Below are 18,670 nucleotides of genomic sequence, written 5' to 3'. Positions count from 1 at the left end.
TTGCACGGAAAATGGCCACCATATGCACGTTACGCTCGTGGTAATAAATATTTTTCCCTTTGGCGACCCATTACGCGAATCTTATCAACGACTTATATATATATTTCATAATTCCCAGCTAACGTTTCCCTTCGGTTGTCGTATACGCAATGTCCGACGGAAACAGCAAGATACTGCGTTATACTTGCGTTCATCGCATGCTTGAAATACGCACTATTACATATTATTATATGTCTGTCGTGCGTTGTTCCTCGTTTTTGCTATGCAGCGACCTATTTGTAGATGCACATCAAGTATGAAAAAATCACTTTTTTGCGGTAGAAATGATTTTACACGCATGTCTTTCATTTCAAGATTTACATATCAACAACGGGAGGGAATGAGAATAATGTTATTGATGTCTGTCAATTATTAAGCTCCTTTGTTTCAATTACGTCCAATTAAAATGGGCTAATGGGCTAGAGTACATTTATTATATTATAAAAATTATGAAATTTTTTTTTCCATCATATTTCTGCATATATTCTACAATAAATACCTTCAATTAACCGCGAAATAATAAAGATAATTAAGTTTTGTGCGTTACTTTTGTCTCAAATACGTCAGTCAGTCGAAAATATGATTAGAAATCCCATATCAAGATCTTTCGCTCGAAATCTGCTCGATTTCCAGCAACAGCTCGTTCGGCTCGTAACCGGCGATCGCGAAAATGTGATCTATTTTCTTTCTACACATACACATTACGTCCCTGACGCAGCAGCTTTGCAACCATTCACTTCGAGCTAGAACACACTTTCGCAATAGCAAAAGTGTGATTGCTATAATCCGCGGCTACCAGCGAGAGCGCGGTCCACAGCTGTCCCTGCACTCTGATATATTTCGGTTTTCTTTTCTCCTATCTGATCCCGTTTGTACTTATATGTTTCTTCGACGCACGACAAGGCGCGAGACACGACGCGGCGCGACGCGCGATCGTACATACGTGCAATGGCGGCCGTGCGTACACGAATCGATAAATAGAGTAATATTCTGATCCTAGTTTTTACTGCTTGCAAGAGACAACTTTCGAGGGATAACCTGTTATATTTGTCTTATTGTCGACATACTTATTATTCTGAAGACCGATATAATCCACACGCTCTAGATTTCATCTGTTCTCCTGGCCTTCGGAAGAAATGGCGCAAATGTAATGAGCTTTTATATTTATCCTATACAAAGCGTGACAGGCTTGTTATTATTGCAAAGATATAATATCTCGGTTTCAACGTTTTTACTTCTTTAGCAGAAAAATGTTTTAAATGATAATATTTGTTACGCCTGTTTTATTAATCGTCATCGATTATCGGGACGATATAATAAAGAACGCTATTATTACGAAGGACGACAATTTCCTGACCGTATTAATTCTACTTTCGAGAAAGCTACTGCTACAAAAGTGTATATAACAAATTTCACTATACGTACTTTTTATTTGATCAGTAAGAAAAGTTTATCTTTGCTTTAACTTGTTTTAATTAATTTTTATATACTTGACAAGCTTTACACAACATATGGTAAATACATGAATTGAAATAAAATTATTTGAGATGTGGTTACGTATACGCAAAATTCCTTTCCTAATTTACTACAATTGATTATGATACAACAATGACTAAAAATGCAAGAATTGATAAAAAATTACTATACATTTTACGTCATCTTCTTTTATCTTTTCTATTTTTTCTCGTTACGGTTTTAACTCTCTTTTTCGTGTTTTAACATAACAACGCGTCACTGTATTTTTGTTTTTCTCCGTGCATATTTACGCGAATATCTCTCCATAATATTATATTTACTGTATATAATATCAGTATGTGTTAAAACTGCATGCAAGAAATTGTGCATTGTTATGCATCGCAAAATGTACCTTCGCGTGGCATTCCTTTTTTATGCCGTGAGAGGAAGAAGTCGTATAGCTGTTCTAAAAAAAAAAAAAAAAGAAAACTGCTATTTACTCACTTGTCGCAGACTAATCTGTGATATTTCTCTCTCCGCTTTTCTTTTCTTTTCTTCTTAACCCGTTGGTTATTCCATCCTCTTGTTTTTCGCGTGTGGACAATGATTTTTCGCTACTATATTTTACTTTTACGTCTATCATCTACGTAACATTTCGTTTCGCCTTAATATTAATTTTTTTCGTCTCGCATCAATGTTACGAATCTTTTTTTCTTGCGTAGATCGAGTAAGATATAAATTTGATTTAATCATAGGAAATAACTTATTCTCTGAGATCTACATTCGTGATAACGCGATAAAATCTTTTCTAGTTAAAAATCCCCATATTTTAGTTCTTCATGTATTTCGAATAAATAAAGGATTAAACAACGCGAACATTAATCATCCATTTGTCGTTTCCAATCCGATATTTAATTCTTTACGGCCCAGTTTCACGTCATCGGAGCAATAGTTTCTTATATTTCAGTGTTAATTATCTCGATATTCTAGCCAGACATCTGTTTAAAAAGTAAAATCGAATTCTCTAAACCTGTATCTCACAGAAAGCGACCAATCAAGGAGGATTTGCGACGCGCAGACTCGCATATACGGTGAATAAGCTGCGGTGTAATTCTCGTTTCGCATCTCGGTCCTTTAATCCACCGGTTACGTTTATCCTCCTACTTTTCGTGCGTTCAGCGATGCGCGACGAACGCAACCGCGCGCGCGCTCGCGTGTCGGCGGCGCGCAAGGGCACACGCACGTGCGCGCGAGCGCGAGCGCGCACGCGTATACGCCCGTGTATCCGCGCGGCGCGCGGCGACCAGTGAAAGTCGTAGCTTTGCGCGCGGCTTTTGCGCAACGAGATCGCTGTTGTCTCCATCGGATACTGGTTCGACTTTAAAAGGCTCGATCGCAGAAAGCCATCGAGACATTCGGCATGACTGGGCGTTCACGTCATACCTTGCTTCCAAGAACGCGAGACACGGAGGAAGCGCGATTGTAATCGTTTGAAAAAGAGTTAGAAGAGATGCTTAGAGATGGTTACGGCAAACTGAACCGACGTCTATTCTTGATTTTTTACATAAAATGCAAACCTGTTGTTTTGCAATTAATGTCATGTTCAGTAAAGAAATCATGATATTTTTAAAAAATTGAAAACTAAAAAATTTTTTAGAAATCTTCGCAATTGAATGTTTTTAATATTTTTTATTGTAAGATCACAGATAAAGATGTTTAATTTCTATCTGCACGAAATAAGACATAATTTTGTGCAGATATTTATTACGTATAAATTGTGTGTTTTGTTTTTTAATCTATTAATATTGTCGCATTATATCATGCGACATCGATAGAAATTCTGCATTGAATTTTAGAATAAAATTCAGTTTTTAAATATTCTTTAATAATATATTCTTAAAAAATAAATAAATAAATAAACATCCATTATTTGGCTTTTTTCAAAATTATACATAGATGCTTTAATTATATTCTTGTTTAATCTATTCGTAATATACTTTTATATATTTATATCTTCATTTTCATTTTAGTTTCCCTTACATTTAAGCATGGACCTGTCAGAGCATGGTGTACATAATTTATGAACTCCTAAGACGTTTATAAAACGTGAACATCGACCGAGTGTTTCAGTCTTTTTTTTTTAAATTTCGTGTATTCTCCGTTACGTGTTATCAATGACATTACTTTAGAAAATTACAACAATTTTCTCTTCAAAATACATCGACGTTTTTATATAATATAAAAAAAAATAAATCATAATAATAAGAATTGTGACAACGTCGAGATTGTGAAATGGTTACGTCTCTTTCCGTGTTTTTTTCCCATCGTTTTGTTTCTCCGAAGTCATTGCCTCGCATAGTTACCATCGTGTGTCTGCATAATATACGAGTTCTTCCGTCTGTCTTCGAAAAGATTCTCGCCAGTGAATATCAAATATAAATCTGTCATCCTCTCATCTCTTTCTCTCCTCCTCTCTCTCCTCTATCTCTTCTCTCATCTCTATGCACGCGCTTCCGTTTTTGTAGTACAAGGTATCCGACGTGACGGAACGCGCAGCACACACCTCTCCTTGTCTCCTTTCCATTCCGCGCGGGATCGTCGCCGCCCCGGTGATACTTTTATGTAATAGTTCCACGGAAAGTATAAGTCACCCTACTGCACCACGACATCCATGAGTAATCTCTGCCGGCGACGTGTTTACAAGCACACGAGAAAAGTTTTGTCATCGTTTCCTGGCAGAAATATACTTGGACGACACGTGAACCTTCAATTATTTAAATGGCTTGCGGAGATTATTTTAAGAAGAAAACCGATGATTAATACGCGAGCATGATTTATTCTCGACAATCAGTCTCGACAGTTTTACACTTTGCGCTTTTTAAGGCCGATTATTGTATTTCTTATCGCAGTATTTGTCACGGGCTACTCCGGCTAATGCATACGCGTGTACGGATATTTTTAGTTAAAAATTTCCCGTAGGAAAACTCTAGAAAATTATTACTCGCTTCTAAAAGATGCGTTGTATTATTTCGAAATGGTATAGTACTTCGCTCGACCGGATTAGTTTGAGAAAGTTTCTTCACATGTACATAAATGCATTTATAGAGAAAGTTTTTTCAGATAAAGTATTCGTCGTGAATACTTACTAGTTCTCGTTTCTTATTCTACACTTTTAGTAACATTTTTAAATATTATCTTTTCTCGAATTTTTTTGCACAAACTTTAGATAATTGTATATTGTTTGAATAATAAAATTATAAATCTTTTATCTATATCTTGATAAAAAAATTAAATTTTATATAACATATATATTATGTAATGTATTACATTAAGCTATTTTACATAACACAACTTTGTATTTTTAAATATAATTTCTTTTTGCATCTATATATCAGTTATTTGAAATAAAATAGAAAAAAGAATGAAGAGAAGGAAGGAAAAAGCGAAAAATAATAAACGTATATTATAGGGACCTTTTTTAGAATTCAAAATTCTATTTTTAGACACTAATCAAAATTTGTAGTCTGTTTTTAACTTTCAGCAGATACAAAATATCTTTCTTCGAGAAAGAAATGACATACTTTCTCCAGAATACAAATTCTCTTTAGAAATCTAGAACTTTTTTCAACATATGATATCTATATAATAATAAGATTCTTAAGTTTTATTTTTTCACAGTGTGAGGCTTTAATTTTATATATTTTGCTAATTAAATCTGAAAGTTAAAATAAAAAATTATTTGAAATTAGCTAAAGAATGAAGTTCTATCATTCGCGTTCGCACTTATTGTTAGTAAAATTTAAATCGAGGGCTTTTTATCCCTCGATATTTAAATCATTACAGTTCATCTCTAATATCTCTGAAATCCTTGATTATCGAGGCATCCTGTGTACATCGTTCTCTTTACATTCCGCCAACAAGGCGACGCGATGTAGGATCGCGTTGGCGGTATCGCGTGGGACATCTCTCGACCTGACCATCATCGACAGCCTTCGTGAATTCTTTCGCTGATGATCCTCATTATATCGCGAAGTGCGAGCCATACGCACGGTTTACGTGGTATATATTCAAACCACGTATCCACGCAAAGCCGTGCCGTAATCAATATGGCGCTCACATACTATTGCTCGGAACAATGTCGACGACGAGCGCATAGTGCAGTCTGACTTGAAGAAAATTGGTCGAGAGTTGTGTCAACCAATGCATAAGTGTACGTGACTGCGCGCGCGCGTATTTGTGTGACAGGAAGCGGCCAAGGTTGGCGACGTACTCTGTCATAGAATCGATTACATCGAGTATCCTCACCAGAAAAAAGTGTGCCAGTCTGCCAGATGATGTAAAAAGTTATATTAACTTTGGTTGACATTGTAACTCTGAAAGTTCACAATTTTTCTCGTTGTTTACGCGTATTTTCAAGACATTGCCGACGCTTTTTGCATCGAAGATAGTAAAGAAAAGGTAAAGTTTGATCTAACTAGAATCTCACTGGCATCTCATCATAAATCTTTTGATATCTTTTTAATCTCACTGTTCATCCATCTTCACCGAGATCATATTCTTCTTTTTACGTTTTACTAGAGTGCATTCTCAGGCGCAATTACAGTGTACAGCCTAATGTACGCGATAACGATAAGGTGTTAACTATGTATTTCTGATAATGATGTGTTTCGGGTGGAAAAAAAGGAGCATGCCTTTAATTACTCCGAATAAGAAAGCTATATCTAAACACGCAACATATATAGCGATTCGGTTCGACGGTCTTAGATCGACTAATCCTCGCGGCAGAAGTTCCTGCTCGCTCTGACTTATGATTCGTGCTAGTTCACCCATAAAATAACAGACGAAGCTGAATTATTGAAGTGAAATTCCAACACCGGACTGACGGAGCCCCTATATACAGAGTGCGTCGAAACGAAGCGTGAAAACTGAGCGTCCCCAGCCTCCTTTCCTGTTTATTTACTGTTATTGATTATGCGGGGACGATCACAAATTCGCGCACTTATGTCGGGTAGGAGCGTGTCGCGAGAGTTTGTACTCACCGTGTATTATCAGGCGTCAATCGCGGTCTTTTACGCGTACGCGTAGTCTCGAGTCGCGACGGAGTCCGCACATTTCACGCTCCGTCGCGATAACTTTCACTAAATAATCCCCGTAATGTTACTTCGGTATTTCAGGACAGGTGCGTGTCATGCGTCAACCTTAAATCTTATACGAGGGGACCGAGGATCGGGGACGGGATCTGCGATCAGTGAGCGGCTAAAATATCGAAGGTACGTCAGGATCGCACGATTAAGCTATACTTCGATTCGCTGCAATGGTAATTTCGTTTTTAAGTACATTTTAAGTAGCCACGTAACATAAATAGGGAAATTTTCATCTCGGAAATCGCGATCTCTCTTGAACAACTCCCATCCGAGTAATTACAATCAACCTCAAGAATTTCTAAAGAGCTGAATCTCAAGAGGAAATTCTGACGAAAGCAAAATCTTCGGTAAGAGCGAAACGAAAAGTGACTTTCAGTTGGCGTGTGCCTGCGAATTAACTCGGATTCGAATTAACTTTCATCTCTATAAATTATTCGCGTTATTATCTATATACATTTCACTTCGGTCGTTGAATCCACAAAGTTAGCGCTATATGAAATAAATAGAGGAATTTGAGCTAATCACCGTGGCTAACGGTTGTCACCGGCGCGATCATCCTCGGGATCGGTCGGGTCTGACAGAACGTTCGCCGCGTTTCACGGAAAATTCGCATTCTAGGATAGACGACGACACCTCGGCGCGGCGCGGCGGTCAGACGGGTAACCGGGTATTTTGTTAGCGTGTACCACCGCGAGCGCGTATTACCGCGCGGCGTAGTCTAACGGTGCAGCCGGTCCGGCGCGAGCGCATCGAAGCGTGCCGAGACTCTCCTTCGTTCGCGGTCCTGCATCACGGTTTGCCGCAGTCATCGTTGGACGTGCGGGAGAGAGAAAAAGAGAGAGAGAGAGAGAGAGAGAGAAAGAGAGAGACCCGACGGAGGAGGAAAAGACGTGGAACGACCACGGGCCGTGCGTTTCCCTTCGATTTCTCGCGCCGTTTTCCCCGCTCGTTTCCGGCGGTAACCAACGCGCGAGGCGCGCATTATGCGCAGAATGATGAATCCAGCCAGATCTTTTTATCAAAGAAATTAATTCGGCCGTCTTGGAGAATTATGTTTCGACGCGTTTCGCGCTGAGAGCTTAGATTCAGCGACGCGCGTACCTCGCGTGTTAAAAGAATTTCCTTCTCTGCAATCGCGCAACGTATTAATGAGCGGTTGTTATAATGGCAAGTAAACTATGGAGCTATTATCCTGTTAAATCGACAATTTTAGTTTATTGTTGAGGAATAATGCTGCTAGAAAATTTCTTACGGGATTTTTTTTTCCACCGGACACGGTAGTCGACCGCACGAGAAAGCGCCGAGATTGCGCCAGCGGAAGACCGGATATCAATCGCATCTTTTTCAATGGTCTCGCTGCTCTGGGCGGATAATGGCTGTGCCAAACGTATCTCGACATCTCGCGGTGACGTGAAAGGGTTGAGGTTGATGGATAAACACGATAGAGTCGCAATAAAATCCCGCACGTTGCATCGGAACGCAAGCGAGTCGGTCGTTGCAGAAAGGGCATGACTCAACTTTTCTACGAAAATAAGTTCTATCAGAGGGGAACACTGTACCGTTAGGGTAGCCTCGGCAATCCGCGCGGGAAGGTCTCGAGAGTCGCGCTTTAAGACAAGACTCCTCTCTATGCGCAGTTCTATTCCTAATTATTTCCGATTACGAAAAAGGTATATATATTAATGATAAAGAGTCGCAAGAATATCTATAGATATATACTTTATAATGCGAGATATTTCTGTTACATGTGTCGAAAAAGAAGTAATCTCTATAATATCTTTACGGACATTAAATATGAAAATTAAACTGAAACACTTTATTCCGCAGAAAATACTTGAGGAAGAACGCGAGACTTTTTCTGCGCTTCTATCGCTCTCATTTTATCCGTAATTCGTGTGATTTTTTGCGCATATTGTTTGTACAACTTTGCATACTTTTTCTACAGTTTATAGAGAAATAAACAATTTGTATTTCTCGTCGGTGATTCCACCCTCGCCATCCCTGTCTTATTCGCGAATAGAATTAAAGACATGATTGAAGCTTTGGTAATAGGGCTGTTATTTTCAATTTCGAGATGCCGCCGAAGACAAACGTTCGAGGAGGACAAGAATAATTAAGGATCATAAAATGATTTGCGTAATGGGCCTCTTAAAGCACCGCGCGGGTACACCTCGTTTCTCAGCAGCCGCACGGGAGGTTGGGAAGTGTAATATTACCGAAGGGGCTATAATATGATTAAGCGCTCGGGCGTACGATGCTGCATTAAGAGATTTCTTTTTCCTTTTTCTTTTATTTCGACTTAAACTTATCCGTATACGCGATACGTTAACGCGACGTGATGCGCAAGACGGCATGGGCGGATAATACCGCGGTGGAGCGTCGCTAATTAATTCGCGTTTTGTTGTTTCCTATTAACTGTTCTTTTTCCACGTGCATATAGCGCATCAATTAAATAATTAAGTAAGAGCGCGCGATCCGCTGCAGCATGTTCGGAAAAAGGAAACGCATGCAGGAAACAGGAAACGTTACAATCGCCATGGGATTTTTCTGTGATTTCTCGCGCGTTACTTTTCGCGTGTTTACAATTGAGAGGACGCGGCTCATCTCCGAACGAGGAAGCTGTAAAGTCTTTAACGAGCCTTAACAAACTGTCCTTCGGAAAGCTTGCCATTTGTGATTTTACGGAATAACTCGCGCCATTATTATTACAATGCTTTTAGAAATCAATTCTGGCAAGTACGAAAATGATTCATAAAAAAGAACTGAGCGATCATTTTCATCGTAAATATAGAATATTTAACACTTGGTATCTTAGCAAATTGAATTTCTTGGGGCAATTAGGTTTTTTCTCCTATATTCAAAATTTATTTAAAATATATCAAGAATATATATATTCATTTAGAAGAAATTTTCTGTTTATAAAAAATTACCTTTTAACATTAAGTTTTTCTAGTGAGTCATATTAAGTCACGAAAACTCGGCAAATTTTTGCAAACTTTTATCGAATAATCAGTATTAGAAAGAACAATAAATGTGAGATAGCTTATATTTCGTTATTCTTTCTTAATTTATTATAACGTGCGCTTCAAAGTAAATTGTTAATCGCTTTCGATGTAGTTTATATATGTATAACGCATCCACTGTAATTAAACTATCTCTGTCCAGCGTAATATCTGGCACTAACAAATGGCCCATCCCATCCGCCACTCTAATCGATTACTCTTGAATTATGCGCTCGCACCGCAATTTAGGCCTATAGCTTTAGTTTTATTTTAGGAACAGGGATGAGTATGGACATAAATAACCGGAATCTATGTTTACTTTTTACTAAAGATTGATAGCCAGTCCGACATTTAGATTGGCATTCTCCATATTTATAGCGCGCTAATGTTCCTTCGAATACGTCTTTCACCTTTACACAGCGCATCTCAGAACCATCGTACGAGACTTTAATGGCATATTTTGAAAATTAATTGGAAACGATGTCAATGTTGAGATTGTAATTGTGCTGCGGTTACAAGCAAACAAAGTTAAAGTGACTAATATTATTTCGTAGAGTTTATGCACTCAACTCCGCAATGTCGTATCTCGCGACATTTTACTTCGTTTCAAATGATATAAGGTAATCAATATAGATGGATAGACTATATGACAGATAAGAATAAAATCGATACGTTACAAATGCGGTTAATAGTAATTGTATTATATCGAACAAATAATTGCAATGTTCTATATAATCACCCTGCAAATATCCTCTGCTTTTATTTCATACGCATATTGAAGAAATTTCTTAGCATTATGATTTCTTTATATGACATTTAACCCAAAAAAGAAAAGGCCAAACACACTCAAATTGTATTAAAGGAGTATATAAGAAAAAGAGAAAAACATCCATTAATTTTTTCCTATTCTATAAATATTAGTTTATTTTTACTTCTCGTAAATACATAAGCTTCTCGTCTCGACATTCAACATCCATGAGATAGAACACCATGAAGAAATTTAAGTAAAAGCTTTATATTCTAAAATTGTATTTTATTTGTTATATTTTTTTATTTCTTTCTCAATTTTTCACTATTTATCTACACAATGAACTAAAAAAATGTAGACGATTATAATATACTCGATAAGTTGTCCCTAACATCGTTATTAATTTATCATGTCCCCATGGTGTTCTCAATTGTATATATTTCTTGAAAATCTTGTAATACGCAAAAGGAGTAAGAGATGATATTATTCTTACCGATAGTGTTGGAGACAGTTTTTCTCTTGAGAAAATCACTTTATCATCGTTACCACTTTTTTACGGAACTTATTGTACTTGTGAAATATTTTCTCTCTTACGCTATATGTTTCAGGGTTAAATGTCATAGTTCTAATCTAAATTTATTCTATCGATTTTGAAAGGCAACGGATCTACGAACTATTATATTTATTCGTAATATTTTCATTCACAGTACATCTGCATACCTTGCACATTCGATATAATGTTTGCACACATCCATTATCTCAAGTTAAAAAGAATATAAAATTCATCACTCACCGCCGGCACGATGCGCGACAGCGGAGTTGTAACGCTACGCTGATCTGTAAAGAATAAAATACGTCTGAATTAAAATAGAGTTCCGAAAATAACCAACATTTCGAGAAATAATTGTGTCGCGCGTGTAAAGTGATTAATTCCGAGAGTAATAAATGAAATAATAATGAATTGCTCACCCGTGGGTTGCTCCGCCGTCGCCCGATGCCTCCCCGGGCCTCCCCCACCTCTCTTGATTCTCCGTTTCTTCGTTGTTATTTCGTGTCACTCACACTCATTCATGAAAACACAGAACAGATTTATTAATTACGATCATCACGAGATAGTCGCACACGTATACTTTGCACAGTATTTTCGATGTCAATAAACATGCACTTTATTATATCGAAAAAAATAACGTAACAAAGAGATGACAACATCAAGCTACGATTTGCTCGACAACAATGTTTCCTGAACGAACAGCCAGTTAAATATTTCGTAGCGACGAAACTGCAACACGTACGAACGAGAGTTTTAATAAATAATGTAACGCTAAACGATGACCGAATTTATGCCGCGCGATTGACAAATGTTAAAATACCGGAGTTAAATTTTACATTAGCACTCGCTAATCAAACGCGTCGCGATGTTACTTGATTCGGTGTCGGTCCGTTTTCGTTTCGCTATAATAGTAACCGAGAAATTCGTCACCTTGATATTGCGCGATACGGCGCGATCGATAAAACCGAGATAACGATTAATTGAGACATGACAGATCGAAACTCAAACCGCATAAATTCCACGATATACACATGTATTAATATACAGTTGATATAATACGGTTTTCCGTTACGTTTAAATCACACGCGCGAGCCGGCGATTTGCGTGTCACTCCGCACACCGGACACAGTGATTTCCGTCTCAAAATGCAATTACGTTTAATTGCGAAAATTAGAAGCGCAACGAGAGATGCATTCGAAGTGTCGCGGGAGAGACAATTATCGCCTATAATAAATATCGCGAAACGATAATTCATAGTTTCGAATCCTCGTTTGCTGTACGTCGCAAGTGAATGAATCGCTTTATCGTGGGCTAATAATCTATTTGTTCGCGGTTTCTTCTTGCACCTATCGCGATTGCGTTTCGAGAGGTAATGATGCGACACGCGAAACGGCTCGCGTCGCGCGAAAAGATGACGACGCGATGCGCGGCCGGTCTTGCTACAATGCGCGTATGTATTATACCAAACAAACACTAAGCTCAGCTGATACCTTTGCTACAAAATATTCATCGTACCTTGAAATAATTATTAGCGAATATTTTATTCTTTTTCAGAAATTTTTCAGATTATCAACAATCGACGTGACATAGTCTCTTGCTATTCGAATCGCGGACTCGACCTGAATAAGGGAATATGCCATGCAAATTAAATCGGCGAAAAGTTCGATAAAGCGCGACGTGAGTTATATTCGTGTGTATATACATCTTCAAGAAATTCGTCGCCCATAAGTTTCACAGTGAAACAATGTATAATTCCGAATCTCTATTATTGCTACGGTTTCTATTTTAAATGAGTAAATCGCGCGCGCGACGTTTGCTTACAATTAGATAACCGTCTTGTCGACACAGTTGTTAGACGTAATTAATTAATCGCGCAAGTTGATTATTTAATTTGTATTCACGTTGTAGTTATTTCCAAAGAATAATCGCGTTTCGAGAGATAACAATGTGACGACGCGCGGAGCGAGTTGCGTCGCTGGCTGCCGGCTCGAGTATCGCCGCGCGAATGACACAAGCAAGCCGTGCGTGCGGTGACAACGATGTGAAGGACGTGTGCCGGGCAATCCGTTAACTACAAAATATTTAACGTTCTGATATAAATATCGAACAAATATTCTGTCCCTTGCCTTTCCGACGCATAGACTGTCGCGTATTAAATTTAACACGTTTATTTAAAAAGTCTGATTCAGTTTGATCGTAAAATTATTTATGTAAATTATTATTGTAAAGTATTATGTAAATTATTCATTGTTATTACTATTTAACAAATTTTTACGAAAAGATTGATATCGCGAGACGTTAACAAACAAAGAATTTTTTTTACGATTTTAATAAAAACCGCGCGAGAGAGAATGAGAAATAACGTCGCCGTGGAAAATGTAACGACGCATCTGGTTTCCCTGGCTTATTAAAGTCACGCAATTTCATTATTCTCGTGACATAAAAGTTTGACAAAAAGTAATAATATAATAAATTACAATCTCCATTTCTCGCATAAAATAAATAAAATTTCTTTCTTATATATTCAAATTTAACCATAGGATATATATATATATATATATATATATATATATATATATATATTATATATACATTACATGATTATTTTGAAGAGGAATAATTATTCCCCGTTATTTAAATTCTTATTACAAAAAGTATTAAATAATTTGCAAGTAAAAGAGGTAAAATTTGTTATTAATAATCCCATTAATATCAGCTAATTATTATGTATGTAATACTTATTATACATAAGATACCAAAAGCCGAGCAATGAAAAACCGATATCACTTGAGCTGTAAAGATCAATAACAGATCGGCACGTGTGCAAACTCTCAGTTAGGAGCTTCGACGTGTGATGCGTATTCTATTTAGCGATATTCTTTTATCAACTTTCACAACAACAAAAATTGTTAGCTTAACATCTATATGTATTAGTATTTTTGATTAATTAATCTTTAGAATGTATTAAATTATTGTAACACGACATAATGTATAATATTTTTGCTCTTTAATTTTTATTTTTAACGTCAGATCTATTTTTACCTTTTAAGCCTCTTCGAGACCTTGATTTTCCTTTGTTTTTTGAATAACAGAGACATCGAAACGAGGCTCTCGGTATTACGGATTTCGACGAAAGTACAGTTTTGACGATCATTTTTTAAACATTTTCTCGCTCGCGCGAGCATGCGAGGCAGTGCGGCATGAATTACACGCCGCGAGTTTCTCACGCGCGGTTTAAACGGCGCGGCGGCGAGCAACGAACGGCGAATAATTTGCCGCGTCCAGTTTTCAGCGAACGGTAATGTTCGGCGCACGCGGAATCGCGAATTCCCCGGGCAACGATATGACGGCAGTCAAATGATTCACGCGTTTCCGCGGGAATCTATTATCGCCGGTAGTATCGGTCGTCTGGCGTTTATACGACGTGCGTGCCCGCGCGTCCGTGCGTATAGATACGGGCGTTGCAACGGCGAACGCGAAGGCGCCCGATACACATTTTTATATACGCAAGCAGTAATGCCTATAATTTGTACGTTTGCTTAGTGCAGTTACCAGCGGCGAGCGTAACAGTATCTCGAGGTGAGCACTCGAGGAGGGGGGGGGGCAGCGACTCGCCGAATATAATCGTTTCGTGTATCATTATATACGCTTGTAATCCCAGGTAGAACAGAAAGTCACAATGAAGTCAAAATGACGTCAAAATGATGATAAAATGACCAAAAATCGTCATTTTTGCCGTCATTTTGACACAATTTTGACTTTGTAACTTGCTGTTCTACCTGGGATATGTCTCATCTGCACTTTTCTATTTCTAACGAAAGATATGTGCTCGGGGAATGCAGATCACGAGCGTTACCGTACGCCCCGTACGGCAATTACTCGCTTGTAACTCGCGGAACGTTTAACTTTATCGTCTGGTTACGGAATTTCGACGCGATTATATCGGTACGCCGAACATCGAAGATCACAATCCACGTTTATCGGTTTTATATCCCGAATGGAGATATCGTGACGGATAACGGCTTTCTCTTTGCTCCAGTTGAGTAGAACTGCAGTCTAACTCGAGAAGAGCCGACGTCCGACGTCTCGAGATACGGGGTGTACCGAAAATCGTTAGTGCTTCTTTTCTCTCAGCTCATAACTTTTTCCATAAATTTTGAATTAATCTTTGTCTAGCGAATATTCTATCGAGACGTCGTCACAACTTTTCACGACTTTTAAGAAGTTAAATATTCATATAACTGAGCTTTAATCCTTAAATGCGCAATTTTTCATAGCATTCTGAGTATTTTTTAAATAATGACTGCTTAAAAAATAAAAAAAAAAAAAAATTTAAAAAATTCTTCTTTACTTTTTTTTTGAATCCTTTTTTAACGTTTTTGTCCTAGCGGACAACCGATGGAGTACGTACAGAGAAGGCTCTTTACAGATGTGCAAAGCCGCGCGTTTTCAGTTCGACCTTCATAAGGGAAAGTATTATACACGGAGCATCGAAAAGTCGTTTTGCATATATATGCAAAGCTGCGCACTTAATCAAAAGTTAAATAAAAATTATACGGAGGCAAAATATAATTTAAGCAAATAAAGCTTCTGAAAGAAATATGAAAGTTTTATAAGCGTATTTCAAACTTTTGTAATTAAAAAAATATATTAGCAAATTGACATAACACAGAAAAAAATCGACGTCTCTATATTACTTCCGTTATAGTATTTGTAGTTCAAAGAGAATGCGCAATTCTCTGGTACACCTTGTATGGAGAATGAGACGTGTGTTATGGTGGTCAAACTATACCTACGTGTATGTACAGTCCCACGTGAATCGAGCGATCCGTCTAAACAATGACGTAGCTGAGATATACGAAGGAAAACTCACGTTCTGGAAGTCGTTCGTGGGAATGTGGATAGTCGAGTTGTTTCCTCATGCTTGTCAGATGATACCTGAGAAAACAATGATACCGATCTTTATAGTACATATCTATTATACATGCAATGTCGCATTTGTTATTAGAACTCGTTACAGCATCAATTAGACTAATTGCGAAATTGATGTGATGCCGCATCTTACGTTACAATAAAATCCATAGTCATTATACAATTATTGCAGAGTTATGGCTGCTAATTAGGCCGTAAAAGGATCACTAAGACGCGATGACTGCGCTAGCTTTATTCTTGAAGAATATCGTGGCGTTGCATCACATTGCGATACATATGTGTGTATATACATCATCGTGTGTTTTATAAAAAGACATTTTCTATAGCAAAGGAACGAAAGCGCAAACTCGTTAAGTTTGTCGCTAAATCTTTTAATACGATAACATTCTTTCTTGTTTGATTAAAAGTATCTGCAATTAATCACATTAATTAATCTCTCGCATCATTATATTTTGATAATATTATTACAATGATCTTTCTCGTATTATGTTTTCAATTTTTTTAAGTTGACCAAACCAGTCAATTTTTTGGGGAATCGCTTTAACATCCTTTCATTGTAGATGCTGCCAAAACTGGTACTCCTGCTATGGGCGGCAATTCCGATTGCGTTGTCCCAGAGCAATTATGCATCGCAAGGCAACAGCATCGAGTATCAGCCAGGACTGCCGCCGAGCACAGTCCTCGACGGCAAAGTCACCAAGCTGGACGACATTTCGCCAATTATATTTCTAAATCGAACGAAAGCCTATCTGAATTGCGGCCAGGGTAGCATGGAAGTCGAGCTCAAGTTTGAGGAACCGTTTTACGGGGTGGCTTATGCCGACTTCGATCGCAACAGCGCTTGCATATTCAAAGGACGGGGCGCGACGACCGCCAAATTGGAACTACCTCTGAAAGGTACGTATTAAATTTAAGCTCGCAGCACGGGAAACATAAAAAAATTTATTATTCTTGAATATATATTATTGCTTAATTAAAAAGAAAAAAAACAGTATAGTAAGTCATAAATACGCAATAATAAAACTATTCTAAATCCAGGTATTAAATGGTTTTACAGAACGTATATATGTATGTAATATATGTGTAACTTTCATTTAACACAAACAAGATTATATCCGAACTTGAAATTGATTTAATTTTTTAAAATAATTTTTGGTTATTCTATTTCTACACATTATCTGTTTCGCATATAATTGTATGATCATTTTAGTTATTGTTTAAAGCGTTCTTATTTTTACAGAACGGATTCATCTTCTTATCACACGAAAATAATCTATATTTCAGGATGCGGTACAAAGCAAGATCCTTTACGCGTGTTCACCAATAACGTGGTGGTTCGTTTTCATCCCGGATTAGAAATGGACGGGGACGAGGTTATCACTATAGTTTGCAGATACCCACCACCCGTGGCACCGGCGCCTCCTAAGCCGCCAGCGAGCATGTAAGAATCCTTTGTTGAAATTCTTATCGCGCGAGAAAGTGTTTCATCAGGTACAGTTTCATGCAAAAATCGACGGTAAAATTCGTTAGAATATTTATTTACTGGAAATATCGATTATTTAATTTAACGTTTCAAATAATTGTTACTTAGAATGTAGATATTAAACGATATTGAATTTATGACTGGGCGCGGTTCTTTTTCGAAAGCAATACTTTTTAGAAGATCTCAATGTAATTCTTTTGCACGCGCTGTATCTCGCAACTAATGATATAATTTGATAAAGAACGAGTCAATATAGCGATCAATAGCGAGATATATGTACTTAAAATTATTATGATCTATTTAAGATCGACAACAATAGGATATCCTTTCTGCTAAGAAAATCATCAATTATTATCGTCATTTGGCATATTAACAATTACCATCGTGAAAAGTCATGTTTAATATATGTGACGTGTATTGTTAATATTGAATGAAACATAAATTACATAAGTCTCTCTTTCCACTGCCTAATCTTTTAAGCATCCGCAAGGAATGCGCACTCAATATTGCTGCGTTTGCCTTCTCGCCGCGTTGAAGCCGAATAAAGGAGTAACGCTCCGTATTCAGAACGTGCCACGACGATACACGCCTTTGTTTCTCGCAATCCAATACGCCTGCGGGTAGGTGCGAGATATCCGCGCCGTGCGCTATATCAACTGCAGCGTCTAATGTCGACGTTGCTTCCCTCGCCCGGGGTCGCGTGCATCAAGCTCTAATCTGATTTTTGTCCGCAGAATGGCCACGATAACGCCCGCGTCGGTGACCGAACCGCCGCTGAAAGGCTTCCAGATTCTGCTCATCATCTGCGCCATCCTGTTCCTCTCGTTGCTCCTGCTCGGCCTCGGCTGTTCCTACATGTGCCTGAAACGCCGAAACGTGCGCGTGGTCCATCGACATCCGTTTGAAAGCGCCACCGGCTCCGAGATAACGAAACTCTCCGGCTCGTCCCTGAGCAATATCACGATGTTCGAGGGTCTGAAGATACCACGTGCGCACGCCCTTCTTCACGCGGCCGTGTCCACTTCCGGCAGCGAGGCAAATCTGGTGATCGATCATTCGGACACATTGCCGAGCGACTATCCAAGCGAGAGCCACTCCGAGGTGAGTCCCGATAATTGTTCACCAAGACGGATGATTGTATAGAGTTTATTGAAACAACATGAAAACAGAGCATTGTTCGTACTTTTTTCATTAGCGAACTACATGTATAAAATTCTTTAAGTATTTTCATCGTGAAGCTCAATTTAACCGCTATACAAATTATTAAAATTCTTTTGAACATATTTTTTATCGAGATTTGTTGGAATAAACAATAAA

The 18,670-nt window shown here is 38.0% G+C and overlaps 2 protein-coding genes across 11 annotated transcripts in view; one reads left to right on the top strand and one right to left on the bottom strand.

The window, feature by feature from the left end:
• The window catches only part of LOC143900397 (uncharacterized), a 141,710-nt gene that overhangs the window by 84,534 nt on the left and 38,506 nt on the right, over positions 1-18,670 (bottom strand). For 7 of the 9 annotated variants that reach the window (XM_077411681.1, XM_077411682.1, XM_077411683.1 and 4 more), the window contains one exon: positions 15,812-15,876. In XM_077411681.1, coding sequence (XP_077267807.1) covers positions 15,812-15,876 — 65 coding nt within the window. Of the gene's footprint in view, positions 1-11,181; positions 11,226-11,357; positions 11,452-15,734; positions 15,877-18,670 lie in introns of all 9 variants that reach the window. The other 2 variants (XR_013257774.1, XR_013257775.1) reach the window with 2 other exon arrangements.
• Positions 1-18,670, top strand: part of Pot (zona pellucida domain protein papillote) — a 33,835-nt gene that overhangs the window by 5,456 nt on the left and 9,709 nt on the right. For both annotated transcript variants that reach the window (XM_077411673.1, XM_077411674.1), the window contains exons 2-5: positions 6,669-6,764; positions 16,431-16,767; positions 17,155-17,311; positions 18,088-18,454. In XM_077411673.1, the coding sequence (XP_077267799.1) occupies positions 16,431-16,767; positions 17,155-17,311; positions 18,088-18,454 (861 nt within the window). In that variant the 5' untranslated portion in view covers positions 6,669-6,764. The remainder of the gene's footprint in view (positions 1-6,668; positions 6,765-16,430; positions 16,768-17,154; positions 17,312-18,087; positions 18,455-18,670) is intronic.

The sequence above is a fragment of the Temnothorax americanus genome, unplaced genomic scaffold (assembly GCF_048541705.1).
Source record: "Temnothorax americanus isolate GAGA-0224 unplaced genomic scaffold, ASM4854170v1 Scaffold3, whole genome shotgun sequence".
Classification (NCBI taxonomy): Eukaryota; Metazoa; Arthropoda; class Insecta; order Hymenoptera; family Formicidae; genus Temnothorax; species Temnothorax americanus.
The sequence above is the reverse complement of the archived record's forward strand: the minus strand, read 5'-3'. Positions and strand labels throughout refer to the sequence as shown.